General features: G+C 36.3%; 3 protein-coding genes across 6 annotated transcripts in view; 2 read left to right on the forward strand and 1 right to left on the reverse strand.

The window, feature by feature from the left end:
* Positions 1-35: 35 nt before the first annotated feature.
* On the forward strand, positions 36-8,501 carry pdk3a (pyruvate dehydrogenase kinase, isozyme 3a). The gene is made up of 11 exons (XM_077736318.1): positions 36-414; positions 3,857-3,998; positions 4,183-4,254; positions 5,133-5,317; positions 5,392-5,481; positions 5,594-5,671; positions 6,042-6,115; positions 6,202-6,303; positions 6,370-6,477; positions 6,582-6,695; positions 7,370-8,501. The coding sequence occupies exons 1-11, from the start codon at positions 312-314 to the stop codon at positions 7,517-7,519; spliced, it is 1,218 nt and encodes a 405-aa protein (XP_077592444.1). The 5' UTR covers positions 36-311; the 3' UTR covers positions 7,520-8,501.
* A 1,189-nt stretch (positions 8,502-9,690) lies between these two features.
* pcyt1ba (phosphate cytidylyltransferase 1B, choline a) lies at positions 9,691-16,245 on the reverse strand. 2 transcript variants are annotated; one of them, XM_077736449.1, is made up of 8 exons: positions 15,517-16,245; positions 13,100-13,199; positions 12,447-12,563; positions 12,218-12,369; positions 12,059-12,137; positions 11,816-11,958; positions 10,844-11,032; positions 9,691-10,752 (listed from the first exon to the last, which is right to left on the reverse strand). In XM_077736449.1, the coding sequence occupies exons 1-8, from the start codon at positions 15,583-15,585 to the stop codon at positions 10,528-10,530; spliced, it is 1,074 nt and encodes a 357-aa protein (XP_077592575.1). In that variant the 5' UTR covers positions 15,586-16,245; the 3' UTR covers positions 9,691-10,527. The 2 variants fall into 2 exon arrangements, with proteins under 2 accessions (XP_077592575.1, XP_077592576.1); XM_077736450.1 differs by lacking the exon at positions 15,517-16,245 and adding an exon at positions 14,560-15,319.
* A 173-nt stretch (positions 16,246-16,418) lies between these two features.
* pola1 (polymerase (DNA directed), alpha 1) overlaps positions 16,419-22,045 on the forward strand; it is a 46,005-nt gene continuing 40,378 nt past the window's right edge. For 2 of the 3 annotated variants that reach the window (XM_077736380.1, XM_077736381.1), the window contains exons 1-17: positions 16,419-16,580; positions 17,053-17,180; positions 17,308-17,404; positions 17,458-17,532; positions 17,603-17,718; positions 18,057-18,119; positions 18,229-18,330; positions 18,912-19,047; positions 19,135-19,282; positions 19,518-19,687; positions 19,764-19,876; positions 20,675-20,788; positions 20,881-20,955; positions 21,040-21,178; positions 21,292-21,446; positions 21,534-21,618; positions 21,701-21,762. In XM_077736380.1, coding sequence (XP_077592506.1) covers positions 16,532-16,580; positions 17,053-17,180; positions 17,308-17,404; positions 17,458-17,532; positions 17,603-17,718; positions 18,057-18,119; positions 18,229-18,330; positions 18,912-19,047; positions 19,135-19,282; positions 19,518-19,687; positions 19,764-19,876; positions 20,675-20,788; positions 20,881-20,955; positions 21,040-21,178; positions 21,292-21,446; positions 21,534-21,618; positions 21,701-21,762 — 1,827 coding nt within the window. In that variant the 5' untranslated portion in view covers positions 16,419-16,531. Of the gene's footprint in view, positions 16,581-17,052; positions 17,181-17,307; positions 17,405-17,457; positions 17,533-17,600; positions 17,719-18,056; positions 18,120-18,228; positions 18,331-18,911; positions 19,048-19,134; positions 19,283-19,517; positions 19,688-19,763; positions 19,877-20,674; positions 20,789-20,880; positions 20,956-21,039; positions 21,179-21,291; positions 21,447-21,533; positions 21,619-21,700; positions 21,763-22,045 lie in introns of those variants that run through there. The other variant, XM_077736383.1, reaches the window with a different exon arrangement.

A 22,045-nucleotide genomic window follows, 5' to 3' on the forward strand; every position in this document is an offset into this window, starting at 1 on the left:
TAATTTAATTGGTATTGTTTTGTTTTGAAAGACCTAAGCAGAAGTTGCGGCCAAAGACTCTTGTTTGACCACAGTTGTTTGACAGGTCTAAGATGAACAATGTAAACCCAGGAAGACCCATTGCGAAATTATTGCACGAATATCCATAAAACCGTATGGAAAAAAAGTGTCCGTCCCGTTCCGAGTCCTTCGGGCCGAGGCTGATGTCTTCGCCGCCGAGACGCAACCACCAACAGCGGGCGTCCGATTGTCAACAATTCTCGGGGATGAATACTCGTGCATCTCATGAACGTCAATATTAACCAGTCAACATGAAGATTTTTTTGTCTCTGTGGAAGAACTCCAACCCCAAAGTGGAGTTTTATTCCAGATTTTCACCGTCCCCCCTGTCCATCAAGCAATTTTTGGATTTTGGTAAGTAGTAGTAAGTGGCAAATTGTAGCGTTCAGTGACTGCTTGTTATTTCCTGTGTTATTGTTGATGCAAAATATAATATTGATGAGAACCTATCAACAGATGATCTGCATAGTAGGAGACTAAATGTAATAACATTTTTATAGTTCTTCACGACAGCTCTGTTTCTTATGTAAACATTGAATTGAATGAAATGCTTTTATTGTCATTATTCAAGTATTATGAGATTCAAAGCTTCACCAAGAAGTGCACAAATAACACCAAACAGACAAACCAGTAATCAATAAATAAGTAGTCAACAAAATAAGTGGTCACAACATAAATAAGTATGGAAGTGCACAAATAACAACAAACAAACCAACAGATACATAATCAATAAATAATAATAAATGATACATAAATAATCCATAAATAAGTAAATATACTGCACTTCATATGACAGACTAAATATTATATGTGTATGAGTGGTTAGCCTGTTGGCCTGACGGTGGGGGATCTGTGTTCAAATCCAGGTCGGTCCACCTGTGTGGAGTTTGCATGTTCTCCTGTGTGGGTTTTTCCTGGGTACTCTAGTTTCCTCCCACATTTCAAAGACATGCATGGTAGGCTGATTGGACACTATATAGTAGTACTTGGTATGAGTATTTTCGCCCTTAACCCTTGTGAGGATAAGTGGTTTGGAAAAAGGAATGAATGAAATTTTCTGAAAATGGGTGATCTAAATGATTAAAAAAAAAGTGGATGCTTAAACTTTGGGCAAATTTATCAAAGTTATTGTTATGTTCCATCTTATGTTATGGTTACTTGAGTGTTTAAATATGTATGCATAAATTGCAGACATATCTAATAGTTGCATAAAATAATAGCTATATAATTATAGTTATATTAAATATCATATACATAATTAGATATTACAATAATAGTTGCTTAATAGTTACAGGAATGGATAATTTCTTAGAATAATTTTCAAAAATAGTTGCCGAAACATAACTGGTGAATTTTTAAATCTGGGACCTTAAATTAAATTTTATTTCATATTAAATTCATTCATTTTCCATACTGCCTCTCTTCACAAGGTTCGCTGGTGACAATTAAAGGGAGTTAAATTATAATTGCAAATTTGGTACAGCCTTCACATTGCATGTTTTTGACAAATCAGCAAATTGCCAATATTTAGTAAACTTCCCATCTCAGGTAGCAAACAGCCACATTGTTCCCTTATTCAACTTTTCATTTATATTTTTTCTCTTAAATGCTGAATCTGACACCATTTAGTAAGATTCAAGTCTTGGAAGTAGAAAAAATAACTAACTATGTGGAACATGCACATGTTCTTAAAGCTTTCCTTAATCCATGTTTTGATTAAAAGCGCTTGTCTGTTATGTCATTTCTTTTCACAGCTGTGTGGGAAAGGAGAATGTACAGTACTTTGGAAACAAATTGCACATTTGCTCAGTACCTCGATATACAGCATTTGTTGTTTAATGATCAACAAGCTACATCCTTTCTGTGTTGATTTTAGATTGCAAGCATTACTCATTCATTGCATGTTTATATGGCATCTTTTCACATTAAAATGAAACTTCATTAACCTTCCCATGACTCCTACCACCACTTAACGGTTCAACATGAGTTGCAGTTTCATCAAAGACTTCAAAAACCTTATTTTTGTCTGATGACTCTTGGTGTCAGATCACAAAAAAGCTCCCTTTGTGACTTATTGTCTTGCCTTTGAATTGGCAAATAATTGATAGTGAGTTCAAGATAAAATATGCTGAAGTGGAAATGAGCTGTTATCATTACAAAGGTTGAAAACAGCTTTTAATTGTGCTTTACCGACATGCAAATCTAGAATCTGACCTTTATTTGTGCTCCAATTTCTACCGTGTAGTACACTTAATCAGCTAATTAATTTAAAAACAAATGCATACTGTAAGTTAGACTTCTAATCTTAACTTTAGGATGCATGGTCAACTAAATCCTACATTCAGAATAACATTTCTGACATAAAGGATTACGGACATGTGGCAACTAAAATGTAATAATAGATACATTACAGACTACAATTACTACTTGATTACATTATTTGATCAAATCCTACCACTGAGAACCTCACTGAAAATATCAAGTTGATTTGATTTTTAGGACGATGTCATTTGCTAATTTGTTTTCTCCTCTAAAATCCATCATTCAAAGCGACCTTGAAAATACAGAATATCAATGTCCTCCTTTACTGACTCTTGTTCTATTCCCACTTTGATTAAACCATGCCAAACGAACAATAACAAATGAATGTATTGCCAACAGAGAAACCAGTTTCTTGGCATGGTATGAACTTTTATAGTGCATTGTGGGAATTTTACTATTACTACTAACCGATTTAAGAGAGATGTTTGAAAATATCATTTTAGTAGTGAATAAAAATGCTTAGATTTTGCTAATAATAATAATAAGATGTGCCTAGAGGAAATTAAATCTGTGCTTGTGCACAATAATTAACTGACAATGCTTAACTCAATATTGTTCTTGATTATACATATGACAGTGTAACATACCTATAATGTTTACAAATGTCTTAGTTATACTTAATGGTAAAATAGCACTGTAAATGTGTGCCCATATTGTCTGCATAGTCCACAAATGCTAAAATAACCAGTTACACAAAGGTCAGTTTAGAACACTTAGGTGTTATACGGCATGTCTTCAGGTATAAGTTCCCTCAATTGACCTTTTGCAAAAGCTCCACCCCTTTATTTATAGTTGCCAGGCCGACAAGTCTCATGACTCTGGCGGCACAAGCCATCACAAACACACATGTACTAGACTAGAGTGTTTTAGGTGATTTATTTAGGAACAACACCAGTGCAACATCTTCCAGATTGAGGCACAGGGGTTTACAATATGCTGTGAAGAGTTATATTAAAAATATTGTAAAATTGGAGCATGCTATTGGGGCAAAAGCACAGAGAGAAAAGCAAAGTTTTGGTGAAACTAAGAAATACACGGAGACGCACCATTGTTGTGATTTTATGGACTCCAATTGCAATAAAGTGATGTGATAACTAAATAAAACAACTCAACTTTTAAGGCCTTATAATGTAGCGGACTTAACAGGAAAAATGTGTTAGTAAGCTTCTTTAGTCTTAAGACTGTAATCATTTTGTTCATGCTTTTAACTACATGCTGCTTTTTTCTATGTAAAACTTATTGTTTATTTTTTTTCACATTGTTCTTATCACCCATACTTTCTAAACTGCTACATTTCTCGTTATTTGATTAACCTTGCAAATTTTCCCATAATTGCTATGAAATGATGTGCTTAGACTTTAGAGAATGCCTTTTTATTAAAAGGGCCTTTAATTTTTTTGAGAAATGCATATAGATTTATTTAAAAAAAAAAACACTTGTTAATATGTATACCTCATTGGTTCATTTTTTCCAGGCCGGGAGAATGCATGTGAGAAAACATCATACATGTTCCTGCGTAAGGAACTGCCAGTACGTTTGGCCAACACCATGCGAGAGGTCAACCTGCTACCCGACAAGCTACTGAGTCAACCTTCTATCCGCTTGGTTCAAAAATGGTGAAATGATTTTTATTTTCAAATTTGCAACCTGTTAGATGCTCTTGTTTTCTTAGTTCTTGCAAGGTGTAACTCTTGGAATTTGCAAGAGTGAGATGAGATTACTTTAAGTGAAACTATATACAAGGCAGCAACTGAGGTGTCTGATAACAATTGCTCTTTGCCTTTTTGTCTGTTCTATTAGGTACATGCAGAGCTTTGTAGAGCTGCTCGATTATGAGAACAGAAAAGCTGAAGATCCTCATGCTCTGAATGAGTGAGTGATTCATCCATTCAAATACTACACTAGACCAGGGGTCAGGAACCTTTTTGATAGAGAGAGCCATAAACAATACATAGTTTCAATTGTTATTCATTGACAGCCATACTCAGAATTTACTAAAAGTAAAAATACATAAAAACGTGTACATTTTTAGTCATTACACCAAAAATGACTCGGAATACTTTTGACAAAATTGTTACCCTGATGCTAATCAATTAAAAAAATGGATAATATAGCTCACAATTCAGTGGAGAGTCAAAAGAGCCACATGTGGCTCCCGAGCCATAAGTTCCCTAACCTTGCACTAGACTGTTTAGTGTACAGTAATACCTGTTCATCATGAGTAATAGGTTACAAGACCTGTTGGAATAGGTGAATAACCGCGCCCATGTTTTTTTTTTGGGTGTTTATTTAATATTATTCGGACTTTTCAAATCCTCTCTGTACTATTATTTGATCCATGAAGGTAGATACCTCTTAGTTCTCAGTAAAATCTTGCTTTTTTCCCATTTTGTTTAAAAATGACAATCTTTTGATGTTTTAGGACGAAACATGAGGTGGAACACAGGATTTATTTTTATGGGCTTCACAAAATAATTTAGCAGGGCAGATTTGGGCTGTAGTTTGACATCAAAATCTTAGCACGGCATTTGAAACAGCATGAAAAAACGGTTTATCGTAAAACTTGTGACTGCAAGTATTGCGTATATCCATAACAATAGGTATCTGATTAGCATTCATCCATGTCTGATTCCAACACAAGAATTTAGATAAGGAAATCTGTTGAAAACACCAGTTTTCAAGAATTATTCAGTCTTTTCTCCTGGTTTGTTTGTTTTAAAGCATTTTAATATATTTGCGTCATCCCACAGCTTCTTGGATCTTTTGATCGAGATCCGGAACCGTCACAATGATGTGGTTCCGACCATGGCGCAGGGCGTCATCGAATACAAGGAGAAATTTGGTTTTGACCCCTTTGTCAGCAGCAACATACAATATTTCCTGGACCGCTTTTACACCAATCGGATCTCCTTTCGCATGCTTATCAATCAGCATAGTGAGTCTTAAAGGATTAGTGTGAATGACGTCGAGTTGTTTGTGTGTGTATTGCTAACTTGATCACCCATGCAGCTCTACTGTTTGGTAATGACACCAACCCAGCTCATCCCAAGCATATCGGTAGCATTGATCCGAATTGCTGTGTTGCTGAAGTTGTTAGTGGTGAGTTTAAAAAACATTGTTTTTTTTATAGTAAACATGTAATATATTTTGCAATCATGCACTAATGGACTTCTACACTGAGAATACATGTCGTTTGTGTTTGAATTATCAGATGCATATGACACTGCTAAAATGCTGTGTCAGAAATACTACTTGGCTGCTCCGGAACTCCACATTGAAGAGTTTCACAGTAAGAAAAGTCTTTTATTTTGTTCAATAATGTACTAGTTATCATTTTAAAACATATTGGGTGTCTCAATATAATTAAAAAAAAATAATAGAAATGTTACATACAATGGATTGTATGTGACAAACATGCAGCTAAATCTATAGATACATTTTTGCTTTAGCTACTTTGAGTGCTTACATCGTAAAAAACAAGAACAATAATGTAGACGCAATGAGGTAATGCACGTTTTCAGGGTCCCCAGATGGCTCATTAGAAGAAGCGGAAAAACTGCCTTGCATTATACCCCCATTGCCTTGTGCGACTCAGGAAATTGCCATTTTTTTTGTATGTGTGTGTATGAGATTACTGATTGTGATTCATTATATTCCAGTGAAGACACAAAAGTCAATCCAAGTTGTATACGTGCCGTCTCATCTATTCCACATGCTTTTTGAGCTGTTCAAGGTCAGTTATGGTTGTTTAAATCCTACTGCCTGTAACATTAAATATAGTAGTACCTTTTTAATAAATACACTCTCTCCTACCTGTAGAACTCAATGAGAGCCACAGTGGAGCTCCATGAGAATAGCATGGAAGGTTTACCACCTGTGAAAGCAAAAGTCACTCTTGGTCAAGAGGATCTTTCCATAAAGGTGACTAACACACACCCTCACATTGTTCTTACCTCTGGGATATAATAACTATTGTATGCCTTTCAGATCAGTGACAGAGGAGGAGGAGTTCCCCTGAGGAAGATTGACCGGCTTTTCAACTACATGTACTCTACTGCCCCAACGCCAAGCCTGGAACCTGGCGCTGTCCCACTGGTACTCTCACATGCTTTTAAAATCACATTAGCATTGACCTTATTGTATATTTGGCGTGTAATGCGGCTAATAATGAAATGACCTGCTCTCATCCCTACTTTCAGGCTGGTTTTGGCTACGGTTTACCCATTTCAAGGCTCTATGCTCGATACTTCCAAGGGGATCTGAAGCTCTACTCCATGGAGGGTGTGGGCACTGATGCTGTTATCTATTTGAAGGTAAGTAATAAATAATAAGACTGCTGCGGGTTCAAATTTAAATATTAATTCACTGGCCACCTCTTGGGAGTTAAATGTTTGCACAGAGAGGGTTTTAAAAGACCAAATAATATTAAATAGACACCATAAAACACTGATACGACATTGTGGCAGAATTAGAGATTAATTCACTGGCCAATAGAGGGTAGTGTCTACCTTTCGGAGTTAAACGATAGTCCAGATAGAGTTTTAAAAGTCCACATAATATTAAATAAACACCATAAAAACTCGGTCCCAACATTGCTGTTATTCACCTATTGCAGGAGGTCTTTGAACCTGTTAACCATGATAAACGAGGTGTTACTGTATTTTGATAATTAGAGTCAGATTGTCAGATTTTGTCCAATCTGGGTTTAGAAAGCAGGCACATTGGAGGGTCATTATTATCTGATCCCATGTCAATAAAGCATCGTCATTTAAACCAAAGAAATAGCTTAATATTTCTATGATAAGAGCTGGCACAAAGAGTGATGGAAACATCTTTTTGGGAGTTAGGTTAGAACTTTATTTCATCCTGTATTCGTGATATTTATTGGTTGCAGTAGCAAGACAGACACAAGACACACAAGACATTGTAGACCTAGGTAAAAAATTGGAGCCACACACTGGAAACATTGTTTCTTCTTTTTGCGAAGGCCCTATCAAGCGAGTCATTTGAGCGCCTTCCTGTTTTCAACAAGTCAGCATGGCGACACTATACCACCAGCCCCGAAGCCGACGATTGGAGCAACCCGAGCAAAGAACCGCGTGATGCCAGCAAGTCCAAATATAAGACTAAAAGATAAGTTGGTACACTCCTTTCCAATTTACCAGTGTAGCATCACACTGTCTTTAAATAGTGGTGGACGAAAAATAATCTATACTCAATTTCTTAAGTACCGATGACGCCTGTTGAAAGGTTTTTTGTTTTGTTTTGTGTGCTGTTTAGCCTACCTCAGTTTTGCAATGACTCCCTGTGCCTCAGTGAGTCATCACTATCTCATTATCATTCAAGGGTGGTTTTGGTTTCTCATTTGACATCTCGTCCTCTATTTGGGAAATACTTTTCACTGGTAAAACTGTACTAGTCGTCATTTAGCCTGGGATTAAAAATATTAAAAACAAAGACAAGGTTTTGCGATAAAATAGACATAATGAGCTTTTTTTCCTTTATTTTGGGGAGTGAAAATTAGATGGTTCAGTCAGTCAAGTTGCTTTTTTTTGTATTTAAGCGCAGACACATTGTCAGTCTTTATTTTTTTTTTCAAAATTGCACTCAGATATTGCTTTTCCTTTAATTAATTTTAATCAGAAAAGTTTTTGTTTTTCTTAATCAGGCAGCACAATAAAACAAAAAGCAGGACAAAAGAATGCACTTTAGTAATCTTACACTGAAATTATGCATAGAATTTTACTTCAATAAGAGTTGAATCACAAATGAAGATTTCTAATATAATTTTTTTTAGATATTGATGGACAATTTGAAAGTTGAGAATGGTTATAAATGAACATGTGCAGTTTTTGATATGCAGACAGATTTAAGCCTTACTTCCATTTGTTGTCTGTTGCAACCATTCCTTATATGTATATGAAAAATGTATTGTAAATGTATGCAGGCAGTGTGGGAGTGATAGCAGCCATTTTCCAACTTAGTTTCGAATGACATAATTATATGCATGAACTGTGAGGCTGGCCTTGTACAGACATGCAATCACAAACTGAATGCCAGCAATATAACAAATTTGTAATTCAGTGTCAAAAGTGACAATAAACATAATTTCTGTGTGATTTGTTTATTTTTTTAAGATTTTATTTACATACCAAGCCATTGGACTGTATCATAAAAAAGAAAACGTACATTCACAACGCGTACATTGGATAGTACAGCTTGTTTATATATATATATATATATATATATATATATATATATATATATATATATATATATATATATATATATATATATATATATATATATATATATATATATATATATATATATATATATATATATATATATATATATATATATATATATATATATATATATATATATATATATATATATATATATATTTATATATATATATATATTTTTTTATATATATATAGTATGTACTGTTGTGAGAGGGAATTTAATTTTAATTTATAAGGTACATATCCACCCTGAAGGAATTCTAAACTTGAAGTGAAACATTTTTAGAATTGTCATGATTAATGGCTTTTCTGTATTGTGATGTATGGACGGAATCAAGTCGAGATAGATAAAAAAGTGCACATGTTAGCTCAATTTAAATGCTTTAAAGTATTGAAACTCTTATTGCAGGGGTCGGGAACCTTTTTAACGAAGAGAGCCATAAACAATTCATATTTTCAAACATTATTCCTTGAGAGCCATACTCAGAATTTTAAAGTAAAAATACATGAAAATGTGAGCATTTATTATTCGTTTCACCACTTGAAAGTAAAAAAAAAAGTCTGAATTCTTTTGAGAACATTATTTCACTGTTGCTAATCAATGAGTATCAATGAGAGGATGCATGCAAAATAGTCTAATGAAGAAAAATAATGATTTAAAAAGGCAGAGAGCCATATACACCCATCAAAAGAGCCACATATGGCTCCCGAGCCATAGGTTCCCTACCCTTGCTTTAGAGTATTGAAACTCTTAGTGTCTTATGGCCCCTAATGAAGATTGTTAACCCCAATAGTCATCAATATCTCATTGTGGTTGCGCCATCCCATTATTGCTTATAATTGTGGTCCGCTTTAAACAATGATTACATATTGTATCACAAGTTAGTAATAAAGGTTAAGTCAATTGAATTAATGTTTCCATGTCATTTAAATTTGGAACACAGTAGGTTTGGGAAGGAGAAAATAACATTCCTAAAGACCAAAGTTGTTCTAATTCTTACTTGATTGACATAAAAGTCAATTTCTTACAGCGTTTTCTGTGTCATAACTCATGTTTCTGTTGCATTAAACTTTAAATCAACTGTATTTAACAGACTGTCAAGTCAAAGTCTGACTTGTTTACTTCAAGTTCTTTTGCTTTATCAAAGTTAATTGCATGTTAACGTGTACCACATTGTTTTTTTACACAGGGTGTTCAAAGTGAAATTGGAAATAAGAAACGTCTATAACACTTAAAAATGACTCACACTAAAAACAGGATTTGGAGTGAAGGAATATGCTGAAACCATCAACTACAGTGCTTAGTTTGTAATTTCAAGTTGAATACAGAAAAATACAAACATCAAGTGAAAAGAAATGCCTTCATTCTACGGACATGCCCTGAAAATTGGAAATTTGTGCAATTTGTGTTATCGTGTCTTGTCACAATTAGTGAGCATGCGAACATTTTTAAAGCTTTGAATTTGATTTTTGGTCGCATTTTTGGGGGGTGCACCCAATAAATATGGTGAAATTGTATTTATTTATCTAATTTCTTTTTACATTGACTGATTTTTTAAACTGCATGTGTGCAATGTTTCACTTTTTAATGGAATTCAATGTTTTTCCTTAGGAATTGTATCATTATTATCAGATGGCTGCTCTAAATGGGAGCAAAACACAGGAGATTCAATCAGTATGTCGATAGTTTTTTTTCCCCTAAATAAACAATATCATGACAAGTCATCCCCATTTTTCACCTCAGCCTTTCAGTATCTTCTTCCATTTCCCTTGAGGTGAACACATTTTGTTGTCTATCGGGTTTTTTGGGGAGTTTTAAGTGGGCACACAAGTGATAAGTGCTCAGGCAGCGTTTTTTTGTGAATCACAAGTGCAAGTTGAAGAGTCCGAAGCTCATTTACTTGTCGTCCTCGTCACCTTCGCTCATGCTGCTGATAGAAGCTGATGCTCCTTTGGGGGACATCGGGGGGGAGGGTCTCGCGTTGTGCCAGCGGGCGGGTGGCGATGGTGGCGACGGCGAGCGCAGGGGAGACAGTTCACGTGGTGGGCTGTTGCAGGGAGACTCTCTGGGAGACATGGCATAGGAGAGCATCCTTCCACTGCGTTCTTGAAATACCTGCTTCTGCTCAGACAGAAATCCAGAAAGGTTTTTGGAACCCCAATTTGAGCTTGGCTATCCGAGAAAATACACAGAAATGGATTCCGTTTCTTACCCAGGTACCATCTGGTCCGAATAGTTCCAGGAAGTTGCCGATGAACTCTCTGGATTTTTCTTCCCATTTCTGGATGAGATCGGCACTCTTCTCCTCTACACGGTAAACAAAGTGTTTGCTCTTTTCCTCAACATTGCGAACTTTCTCTTTCATTCGGTCCACTTGGTTTTGAAGCCGATACTTCTTTTCCTGTGGAAATTAAATAGATTGGATTAATTTGTGGATTGTGTTTTGCTAGACATGTTTCAGCTGGTTTGAACTCTAGTGAAGAGCTTGAAAAAGAACTGTAGGATGCTTTTTTTTGGGCAGTAGACAGTCAATGAATAGTTTTGCAGCATTATTGACCAAAATTGGTCCACAATTGTTTTTTATTTAATTCACATTTTTACATAATCATTTATTTTTATTTATTTTTACAATTGAGACTATATATTTTTTGTAATTAAAAGGCTTTCAAAATGTCTTTTTTATATATATATATATATATATATATATATATATATATATATATATATATATATATATATATATATATATATATATATATATATATATATATATATATATATATATATATATATATATATATATATATATATATATATATATATATATATATATATATATATATATATATATATATATATATATATATATATATATATATATATATATATATATATATATATATATATATATATATATATATATATATATATATATATATATATATATATATATATATATATATATATACACATACATACATATATACATACACACATATATACATATATATACACACATATATACATTCAAGACTTTCAAAGGTGCTCACTATCAGTTCAAAACAGACTTTTTAATTTATTTCACTCAAGGAGCCTCATGCAAGTTAAACAGCTAATGAATTTGGCATACAGGTCCTTTTTACAAATGTACAACTACGACTGGCTTAGCACGTGCTGAACTCACGTTGATGTAGCTGACGTTGAGCTCCTTGGCCGTATACCCGCGTTGAAGATTACGGCGGGCATAGACATCGTAGTCCCTTACAATCCTGGTGATAATATCCGACGTGGAAATTCCTTCGGTGCGTTGCGTAGGCACAAACATTCCTAGTATGCATACAACAAATAGTATATTTATTTACAATACAAAGGGAAAAACTGCACATGATTTGTTGTTGTTGTTGCAACACAAAAAATCCACACTCACCTGCTTCTTTAATATGTTTATACACATCCTCACTCCCTGCTGAGGAGTATGGGATATCATCATGAGCCACAAAATCGATCTAAGAAACAAATTAGATTGTATTGCATTACATGAAAGGTTTGATTCCCCATGTATGCAAATATTGCCACTTTCTCGCACCTTGTGTTGCTCCAAAAATTTCGGCGTGAGTGTCCAGGGAGCATTTCGGAGCACCTCATCCACGTAGCGACAGTGTCTGAGCGCCTCGTATCGTTCAATTTCGGTCATGACAGTGAAACCCTTGTACTTATGGGTCAGCTCGTCACTGCACACTGTAAAAAAACATGTAAAAAGTGTTAGAAGCAGATTGTTATCTACTGAAGATGTAACAAATCGAGATATTTCCTACCTCCCACGATGAGGTAGGTGTTGGGAAAAAGGTTCTTGGCCTGCATGAGGGCGCGAGCATGGCCCGAGTGAAACAGATCGAAGATGCCATCAGCGTAAACTCTTACTGGACGGTCCACTGAAAACATGTGTAAAAGAAAAGGTGCAGTCATTGGTTTTGTAGAATAGCGTTCTAGATATACGACAGTGGTATCTCTACTTGCAAAATTAATTATTGTTTTTTGGGGAAATTGGATTTTTTTTAAGTATAAAGGCATATTTTACATTGTTTTGTGATTTCTTGTTGGGATTTTAGTGTAAGTGTGTGTGTGTTTTAGCCTCTTGTGTCCCTCCTGGCTTCCCTTTCCTCTTGTATTCAGCTGTGTGTATTTTGTGTTTAGTCCCTGTCCATGTATTTAAACATGAGTCTCTTGTTACACTGTATGGGGAGTATTGGTTATTGTCCTTTTGTTTTGCATTTCTCTGTTCTGGATTTTGTAAGTATGAGCTGCCTCTTCTTTTGGGGTGTGGCCTCTCTGTTTTTTTGATACTTTTGTAACTTTTGTCCGTTTTTGTGTGATTATTTTTCATTAAAATCCTGAGGTGTGCACCACCACTTTTGTTGCTTTTTTTCCTGCTTCTCATCCTGGAGGCCTTTTTTTAAATTTTTTTTACCTGGGGTGCCTTTGCGGGCTTGAGTGATGGTGAGCTTTTCGTGAGGGGCACGACAATCGCAGCTAGTTTCTCTGGCAAAGATGGCAGGCTCTGTCAGCATCTGGAGAAAAACAACAACAAAACAGTGGACCGGTCATTAATGCAATGCTTTAGACATCTCAGTCGTAGTAGAACATTGGATCAAGTTGCAGGTGGACAAGCTTTCAGCATGTAAGTAGTTCTCTGTGCAGTACAAGTAGTATGCTGATAAGGATTGATACAATAACAAAACAAGTCTAACAGTGAAATATAGGGAATAATAGTTATTGATAAAAAATACATATGTGGAGTAATGTGTTATTTTTAGGCTAAATCCGGACAGATCAAAACTCAGAGGGTGAGCCAGTTTTCGTTGTGTGATACATTTATTAGGGTTCTGCTAACTTGTTATTGTTAATTTACTGTAATTATAAGTTTTCTGTGTAAATGTGAAGTTACTGAGAAACTACAACAGGTTCGGAATTTTGTATTGTTTTTCGCCATTGCCGAACATGAACTGCTGAAGGATGAACTACACATATTTAATGCTATTCTAAGTTTATGTTGTAAAATATTCTGACACTAATACTTTAAAAATGTCACAATTTTAGGTGAAATGGGACAAAAAAATGTAATTACTCATTCATCCTCTTGGTGGTTACACTTACCTGCAACTTTCATTTACCTTTTACTCATTTGTATTAATAAATTAATGTATTTTTATGCAATACAAGGCACTTATTTGGTTGTTTTCACATGTCTATTAATAAAAAAAAAAGGCTGCGACCTTTCAGCAAAAGTACATTGCGTCAACAGATGAGAAGAACTCATCCAAACAGCTTAACAAGTTGCATCCACATAGTAGACTTTTACTATATCAAAACTTCATGGAATCAATTGGCAATATTTATGCATCAAAATACCAATTTCAATGTCATGTGTGTGTGTGTGTGTGTGTTGAAACAGAGGTCGCCAGAATGGTGTTAAAGCTAAAGGGGCACTCAAAATACCCATAATTCCTCGGGTGAAAACTAAGCAGCGGGGTGGAGGGAGGTAGCTAACAAACATTCTGCAAAGGACAGATGGTAAAGCTTAAGACTAACTGTCCATGAGCGCAGAGCTCTATTGGGGTGAGCCACATTAAAGCGCTCACTCTGGCACAAGTAAGTAATATCTGGCATAGGGAGGATTTAAAACTGAATAACATGAGAAGAAGAACTGCAAAAAAATGAAAACCGACATTTGCAAGGGAGCGTGATCCATCTCTTTGTCCTTTCTGTGGTGATGACCTCTTTGGCACAACTCACTATCCACTCCCTGTCCACTCTGTATCTCCCACGGGCGCATGTGATAGGCAGATCTATTTTATAGCCCATCCAGGAGTCCTTTGTGTCTGCTTTTCATTAAGATCATGCACATACACAATCACAATGATAGCCTACCGTCCGAGGATGTGGGCAAGTGTGTTCAAGCTCCTCCATTATTCCCAAAGACACATGGGATGTGGATGCACTCCCTCCGTTATGTGACTCAGCATCGGTGAGATGATGCCCCTCTCCTCACCACTATGTGCTTCTTTCTTCTCCCTCAGCTTCCACTCTTACATCCCTCCTCCCATCTCTCAGTCTCAGTGGTCCTCTTTGCCCTCCCCTCCCATCACTCTCGTCTCATGCCTTCCAATAGAGACAATCTGCGAAGATATCCCACTCTAAAAAATAATTTCGATTTACCACAAACATTCCAACTACCAATAATAAAGAAAAAATACAACACGTTGATTTCATAGAGAAGTCAAAATCAATCTGGGAAACAAAAATAATGAAAACACGACTCTAATTGCATTGGAGACTTGCACAGGTTGAGTTGAAGAGTTGTCATTAATAGAGGATCTTTGATTGTTCGGTCAACCTCGGCAGAGACTGATCGTCCAATCAGCGCAGCGTAAACACACAAAAGGAAACTGCACTTGTTGGACTGGAAGATGCTATTCAAACATAAAGTAATGAATATTAATGCTCACGTTGGTATATTAAATTGATGTGTTTTATGTTTAGTTTTTATACAAGTGACAGAAGAAAGTGTTTCGGCACAAAACTCATTTACAGAACTCACTTAGATCAGCAGGACGGTAATTTTCAAGCACAATTTGTAAACAAGAAAAAAAATATGACTTATTTAGTTACAGTTTCATACTTTTTGTGGAAAATTCCATAATTTTAGTATTTAGTGTGCAGTGTTAATATCAAATGTCACTTTAACAAATACGTTTCAAAGTTTGGACAGAAAAAAACATTCAGGCATCTTTGATTTGTTTAAAAAAAATCCACAACGTTACTCCGAATTATCAATGAAAAAATATAGATTTTAAGAGAAATTACAGCATTCTTTTGCTTTGTTACCTTTACAGATCCTCTTTTGCGTCGAGGACGAGTTCCAAAGGAGCAACCGGTTGGTCGCACTTTCGCCATAGTGTCCAAAAGTCTTGCAAAAAAAATCTATACTAGGCAAATTTTGAATTCCAACTATGTTTGAATTCTAACTACTTTTAATAATGTATAATGAAAGACGGACCAGTGGCACCTCCTATCTGTGCTCGTGTAAATGCACTCGTCGGATCACAGACTTGCATGATGGGATAACGACCTGACATTGTTTACCTTCTTTGCAAAGACAATATGGTACTCAAATGTGTTTAGCCAGATCCATTCAATTGGCTACAACTTATTTTAAATAAAAAAAATCCAAGTAGTACAGAAAATACAGAAATAGGTATCCAAATTTAGTGAGGTATGAAAAATCCACAGTGGGCTGTCAGGATGAGAAACAAAACAGCCTTTGTGTTTTTTTTCTTCAGGACATTGTAGTGTCCCCGTGGCCCCAATCTGGGGCACAATTCTATTGTGCTCTGCTAAATACTGCCTCATTACCATGTAAACAAGTTTAGCTGTCGCACACAATTCACTGATCCTTAAAGATTTAACGGAATAAATATTTCCAGTATAAAAGCATCAATTTATCCTTTCAAGATGTTAAACAAATAATAACTATTATCGAAAGGCTGAAACTTTTGGTGTCAGTGTTCTTCTTCCTGCCTTGGTGAAATGTGTTTTTGTTTATTATTGTATTTTATTGTATTTTATTTTTTTAACGAAGGCTGCTCGGCCAAGCGGAAGTACGTTTAACGCCACAATTAAAGTCTTGCTCTATTGTTTTGGAGGAAATTTGGAGAAACACTCCCACCGTGTGGACAGATATTGTAACTCTGCGTCACTTCTCATTGACTGAGATGTCATATCCGGAACATAATTTTCCCCGGGAAAGAGATTGCGCGGTACTTTCTGTTATTGTGTTGTTTTGTTGCGGGTCTCTTGTTTTGTAGATGTACAAGAGCACCAAACCTGCACTACATAAGTAATGTCTCCGATCTCAAATCCTGAGAAAGACATGGACACCCCGAGTGGAGGTAGATTTATTTTAGCCCATGTTGTTTTCAACTTCTTTTCGAATCTAGTCGGCTAAATCCTAGTTAGCTAGCCTATTACGAATCCTACCGTGTTTATTAATGGTTACCAAACAATGTCGATTAGGCAAACATATTTTCAGATCATTTAACGCTCTCTGTTTGTCTGTATTTAATCATAAACAAAATGAGAGGTTAGCAGTATTGTCAATGTCAGTTGCCATCTTTACTACATTCTGTACTGTGGATTTTGTGTGCCGTGATGATAAACTACCTGTCGTTTCAAAACGTGTTAATAGATTGACACTTCAAATTTAAAGTATGTTTTGTGTGGTTTAAATCTCGTAACTCAAATTTGACTGTTTCCAGCATTATCATTTTGTTTGTTTTTAATGTCATTAAAATGGAGGTGAAAGAATGACAAGCCAGTGTAAATATGCTTAATTATTTTTTTAAATCAATAATTCATTTGTAGAGGATGTTGGAGACGGCTGTGGGTTGGCCAAGTCTCGTTCCAGGCGGGAGAAGAAGGAGAAGGTTGGGAGAAGGTCTGCTCTGGAGCAATTGAAGAAGGCCAAGAGAGGGGAGAAGGTTAAATATGAGGTCAGTCAAGTATTATATTTAGTCAATGCCAAACCTCTAATCCTAATAAAATCCTTTACACCTACACATTGCTTGCCGGTTTGAATTCACACCATACTTTGGATAATATATATAACCTATGCTCCAGGTGGAGGAGTTCAGTAGTGTGTATGAAGAAGTAGATGAAGCCCAGTACTCTAAGATGGTACGGGACAGACAAGATGATGACTGGATAGTCGATGATGGTGAGTAGTCAATAATGTTATAAACAATATGGTCCTAATACTGTAACTCTCAGATGGTGTCGGCTACGTGGAGGACGGCCGAGAGATTTTTGATGATGATTTGGAGGATGACGTGGTGGAAAAAAAAGGTGCCGTAATGTCTTAGATGCAATTTTTATCCATTTCTGATTATTTCAGTAATATGATGTCCTTTTGCAGGAAAGGCCAGCGCCAAAGGAGCTGCCTTGAAGAAACAAATGAAAAAAGCAACGGTGGCAAAACCCAATAGTATCAAGACCCTCTTCATGAACAGTCATGTAAAGAAGCCAGCAGAGGTGCCTCATGTTCTATCTGCCGTGTACAAAGCGTAAATCTTAAAATTTAATATACATATATTCTCTTCATTTGAATTTGATCCTAAAACAGAAAGTCAGCACTCATGATTTACTTTCCAGGGCCACACAAAATGATGCGCCGGGCCAGATTTGGCCCCCGGGCCGCCACTTTGACACATGTGCATTAGTTTATTGCACTTCATGTATTGCGAACACTATAGGTCCACTCTTTACAATAGTCTTTAAAAAATAGTTCAAAACTAAAACAGAAATATGTATGTCTGTTATGTTTGCATGTATCTTGTTTATCTGACAATCCGAAATGTGGTCTTTTGCAGAAAGATGTGGACTTGTCTAAGGATGATCTCTTAGGAGACCTCTTACAAGACCTCCACTCAGAGGTGGGCGCAAACAAGAATACGGTTTCATTTTTGTTGTTGACTTCTGTGATAAATATTCTGTTGTCTCATAATTTTTGCCTGCATTTTTGCTCGCTTTTTGCCCACCCAGAAAAAGACCCTCCTTTCTCCTACACCTGTTATGACATTAAAGAAAAAGAAACCTCTTGCATCACCGATGAATCCATTCTCCATCAAAGCTCAGATAGCCAAGGTAAATCTTTCAGGAGTTTAAACTATTAACTGATTGTTTGATTTTTTTTAATTTTAAGTTTGGGTAGTCAAGTAGTTATATTATTTTGCGATGGAAAACAATATATAAATGGAATACAAATATTCATAAGAGGCCCACAGGCCAGAACAAAATAGGTTCAAAAAGATTAAGTAAAGTTAAGACTTGATAAAATGTACCCCAACACCCATATTTGAAGAATAAATATTTAAATGAAAAGAATATTTAAATGTATTTCCATTAATATCATAACAGTAGTTTAAAGCAATACCAGGGAAATGTAATTTATAGTGGAAAATATGTTTTGCACAGAATCCAAATGCTTCTTGATAATTTAGTCCGATATATTTGACATGTGATCTCCATTTTTTTAAAATCAATTAGTACTCCTAAAAATTTGATTTTACAAACTCTATTGGTAAACCATGAACCCATATATTTAGTTTATCTACGTTAAGATGACTAAATGTCATGGGTTTGGTTTAATGACAATTATAGATGTGATCTAATAATGTGTATTAACTGGGCTTTTAAAACTGTATTTTGTCTTCATGTCCAATCAGGAGCCTCCTACCACAAAGGCCAAAGTGATTCGAGCCCCACCCTCAGATTCTCAGTACCAACCTCTTCTTTCTACTCAGCCCAAAAATGTTCCAGCAGTAGAGAAAGAGACAGAAACAACAAAAGAGGAAGAGGAAGGTATCAAAAACAAACATTTTAGGCCAATTACAGATTTGCTTTTGTTTTGACCATTGGACTAACTTCAGTTCTGTTGTTTTTGCTCAGTGGCTGAAGTTGTGTTTGATACTATGGACTTTGATGAGCCAATGGAAGTCCAATCTGTGGAGCCTGCAGTCACAAAAGAGGCCCGTTCTGAAAGCAAAACAGGCCTTGTGGCTCCAGTTAGAGAAGAACCCCATCATGCCATTCTCCAGTAAGCCTTACATCAGAGCATTTTGAACTGAGTACTGCCCCATCAAGAATAGGAATGGAATGTTGAAATACCCCCAAACACTTGATTTCCTTATTTTAAAAAAGGCCTGGAGGATTTCTCATTCAATTCTGTTCTATTTATCCATCCTACTCTTTTTGGATAATGTCCATGTTTGCATGACATTATCCAGGCGTGCTGTGGTTAACCACTGTTTTATTTATGCTTCTGGTTGCAGCAAGACAGCAGGCTCATGGGGGGATGAGGCTGAGGATGAGGCTATAAATGTAGCTCTTCCGGAGGTACAGGTGGATTCCAGCAAGCTGCCACTGGTGGAGGGTCCAGATGGCGAGCAGGTTTTCAGATTTTATTGGCTCGATGCATTTGAAGACCCCTTCAGTCAGCCAGGTATAGCAAAGTCATTAATCTAGCATGTTTGTAGTGTTTTTTTCAAGTCTAACCTCACCTATTTTTTGCCATGTAGGTGTGGTGTACTTGTTTGGGAAGGTGTGGATCGAGTCGGCCAAGTCTCATACAAGCTGTTGCGTCTCCATTAGAAACATCGAACGCACCATGTATCTCCTGCCACGTGAATATGTATGTACTACAACCATTTTTCACAATATATTTCACAATAATCTGCCTGTCTGGTTTTATTTGGAGACTTTGACTCACATTATTGTCAAACTGGAGAGGCATGTTGGCCAAAGAAAGAATGAATTTGCATTTTTAAGTGGTTGGTCAGGAAATGGCCAAAGATGATAGTAGTATTTTCTGGACTATAAGTCGCACCAGGGTGGCCGAAAAATGCACAATGAAAGGGGGAAAATCATATATATTATATACATTTTTGGGGGGAATTTTGCTTGGTAAAATCCCCAAACAAAGAACAGAAATGTCATTTTGAAAGGTATTTAAAACAAAATTAATAATAAGAATAAGAAAGTCCACCCACCAGTAAAGTTAGAATTATCAACACAAGCCTACAGCACCCTTTTGCACTTAAGTGTTAAGATAATGTGAAATTATATAATAATGTGTTAATAATTTCACACAAGTTGCACCCCCAGCCAAACTATAAAAAGAACTACAACTTGGTTTGCAAAATAAATACAGTAGATACCCGAGTAAATCACAAAAAATACTTTTTTTGCTAACAGGTGTCGTCATCACCATGAGAAACAACTGGTCCCCATTCAGTGAATTTGTTTATATTTTGTGTAATTGATTGATAATTTTAAGAAATGGCCTCAGTCCGAATTGTTAAAAAATATAATAGGTTGCTACTAGCGTTACATAAAATTTTATGAGATGCACTTTGTGTCAGCATATAGTACTTTTATGGATACTTTGAAACCATCTTTTAGTTTGAAATTCTCCTCTTGTCACTCTCAGAAAGAAGACCCCAAGACAGGGGAGATGTCTAATGTGCCTGTTGAAATGATGCACGTTTATCAGGAGTTCAGTGAGCTTTCAGAAAAGTACAAGATCATGAAATTCAAGGCCAAGGTACCCTCCCCAGCAAAATGTTGATTGATTTATTTATTATTATTTTTTAAGTTGTTCTTCCCCTCAAAGTGTCATTCTTGTTTTGCCTACAGAAAGTGGAGAAGAACTATGCCTTTGAAATTCCAGACGTCCCCGCGCAAAGTGAATACCTGGAGGTCCGCTATTCAGTAAGTAAATGCATATGTTGTTGGTAGATTTTTCATTTTTTTTCTTAAACTTTCTGGCAACAACATATTTTTTTGTTTTTGAAGGCTGAGTTTCCTGCTTTGCGGCCTGACCTTAAGGGGCAAACATTTTCCCACATATTTGGAACCAACACTTCCAGCTTGGAACATTTCCTCCTCAGTCGAAAGATTAAAGGGCCATGCTGGTTAGATATCAAGACACCACGTAAGAGCAGAATAATTTTTTAAGATTCTTTCCCTAATTAAAATAAAAGGGGTTCAACAAATCTCAAATCAATAAACAGACTATCTAAATATTTTTGTGTTTGTATTTGAAAGAGCTACTGAGTCATCCCATCAGCTGGTGCAAAGTAGAGGCTCTGGCCCCAAGGAGTGACCTGATCACTGTGGTCAAAGACTTGGCACCGCCACCTGTCATTGTCATGTCCATCAGCCTCAAAACCGTACAACACCCCAAAACCCATCACAATGAGGTAAGTGCTGAGTTATTGTTTTACATTGAAAAATATTAGGCTCCTATACAATGGTGTGCTCTAAATATTTATTTTTATTTCTCGCAGATAGTGTCCCTGGCAGCACTTATCCACTCTAGCTTTCATATGGACAAAGCGCCTCCTCAACCGCCTTATCAGACTCATTTTTGTGGTGAGCTCCTGCTAGCAATTCTTTAATTCATCACACATAGCCAAGATGGTAATCAATGCTCATCAAATCTCTTATTTTTTAGTGGTAACTAAACCTACTGACTGTATCTTCCCATATGACTTCAATGATGCATTGAGAAAAAAGGTGAGTTGATATAGAAGGATGGTTTGATATTCCTGGGCAAAGTTTAGATTACACAAAAATATGGTATTATAGTAGCCAGAAAAACTGGTACCCGGTCGTTTGGCCGACGGACGTTTGGCCGACGGACGTTTGGCCGACGGACGTTTGGCCGACGGACGTTTGGCCGACGGACGTTTGGCCGACGGACGTTTGGCCGACGGACGTTTGGCCGACGGACGTTTGGCCGTCGGACGTTTGGCCGTCGGATGTTTGGCCGTCGGATGTTTGGCCGTCGGATGTTTGG

This window comes from Stigmatopora nigra, chromosome 16, assembly GCF_051989575.1.
Source record: "Stigmatopora nigra isolate UIUO_SnigA chromosome 16, RoL_Snig_1.1, whole genome shotgun sequence".
Lineage (NCBI taxonomy): Eukaryota > Metazoa > Chordata > Actinopteri > Syngnathiformes > Syngnathidae > Stigmatopora > Stigmatopora nigra.

Excerpts from the sequence above, each read along its gene's own strand:
- pdk3a (XM_077736318.1), top strand. The coding sequence starts at position 312 with ATGAAGATTTTTTTGTCTCTGTGGAAGAACTCCAACCCCAAAGTGGAG. Across the intron at positions 3,999-4,182 it reads ATCCGCTTGGTTCAAAAATG|GTACATGCAGAGCTTTGTAG; the intron begins GTGAAATGATTT and ends CTGTTCTATTAG. Across the intron at positions 6,478-6,581 it reads AACCTGGCGCTGTCCCACTG|GCTGGTTTTGGCTACGGTTT; the intron begins GTACTCTCACAT and ends CCCTACTTTCAG.
- pcyt1ba (XM_077736449.1), bottom strand. The coding sequence starts at position 15,585 with ATGGCGAAAGTGCGACCAACCGGTTGCTCCTTTGGAACTCGTCCTCGA. Across the intron at positions 12,138-12,217 it reads AATTTTTGGAGCAACACAAG|ATCGATTTTGTGGCTCATGA; the intron begins GTGCGAGAAAGT and ends TTTGTTTCTTAG. Across the intron at positions 11,959-12,058 it reads TAAACATATTAAAGAAGCAG|GAATGTTTGTGCCTACGCAA; the intron begins GTGAGTGTGGAT and ends TATGCATACTAG.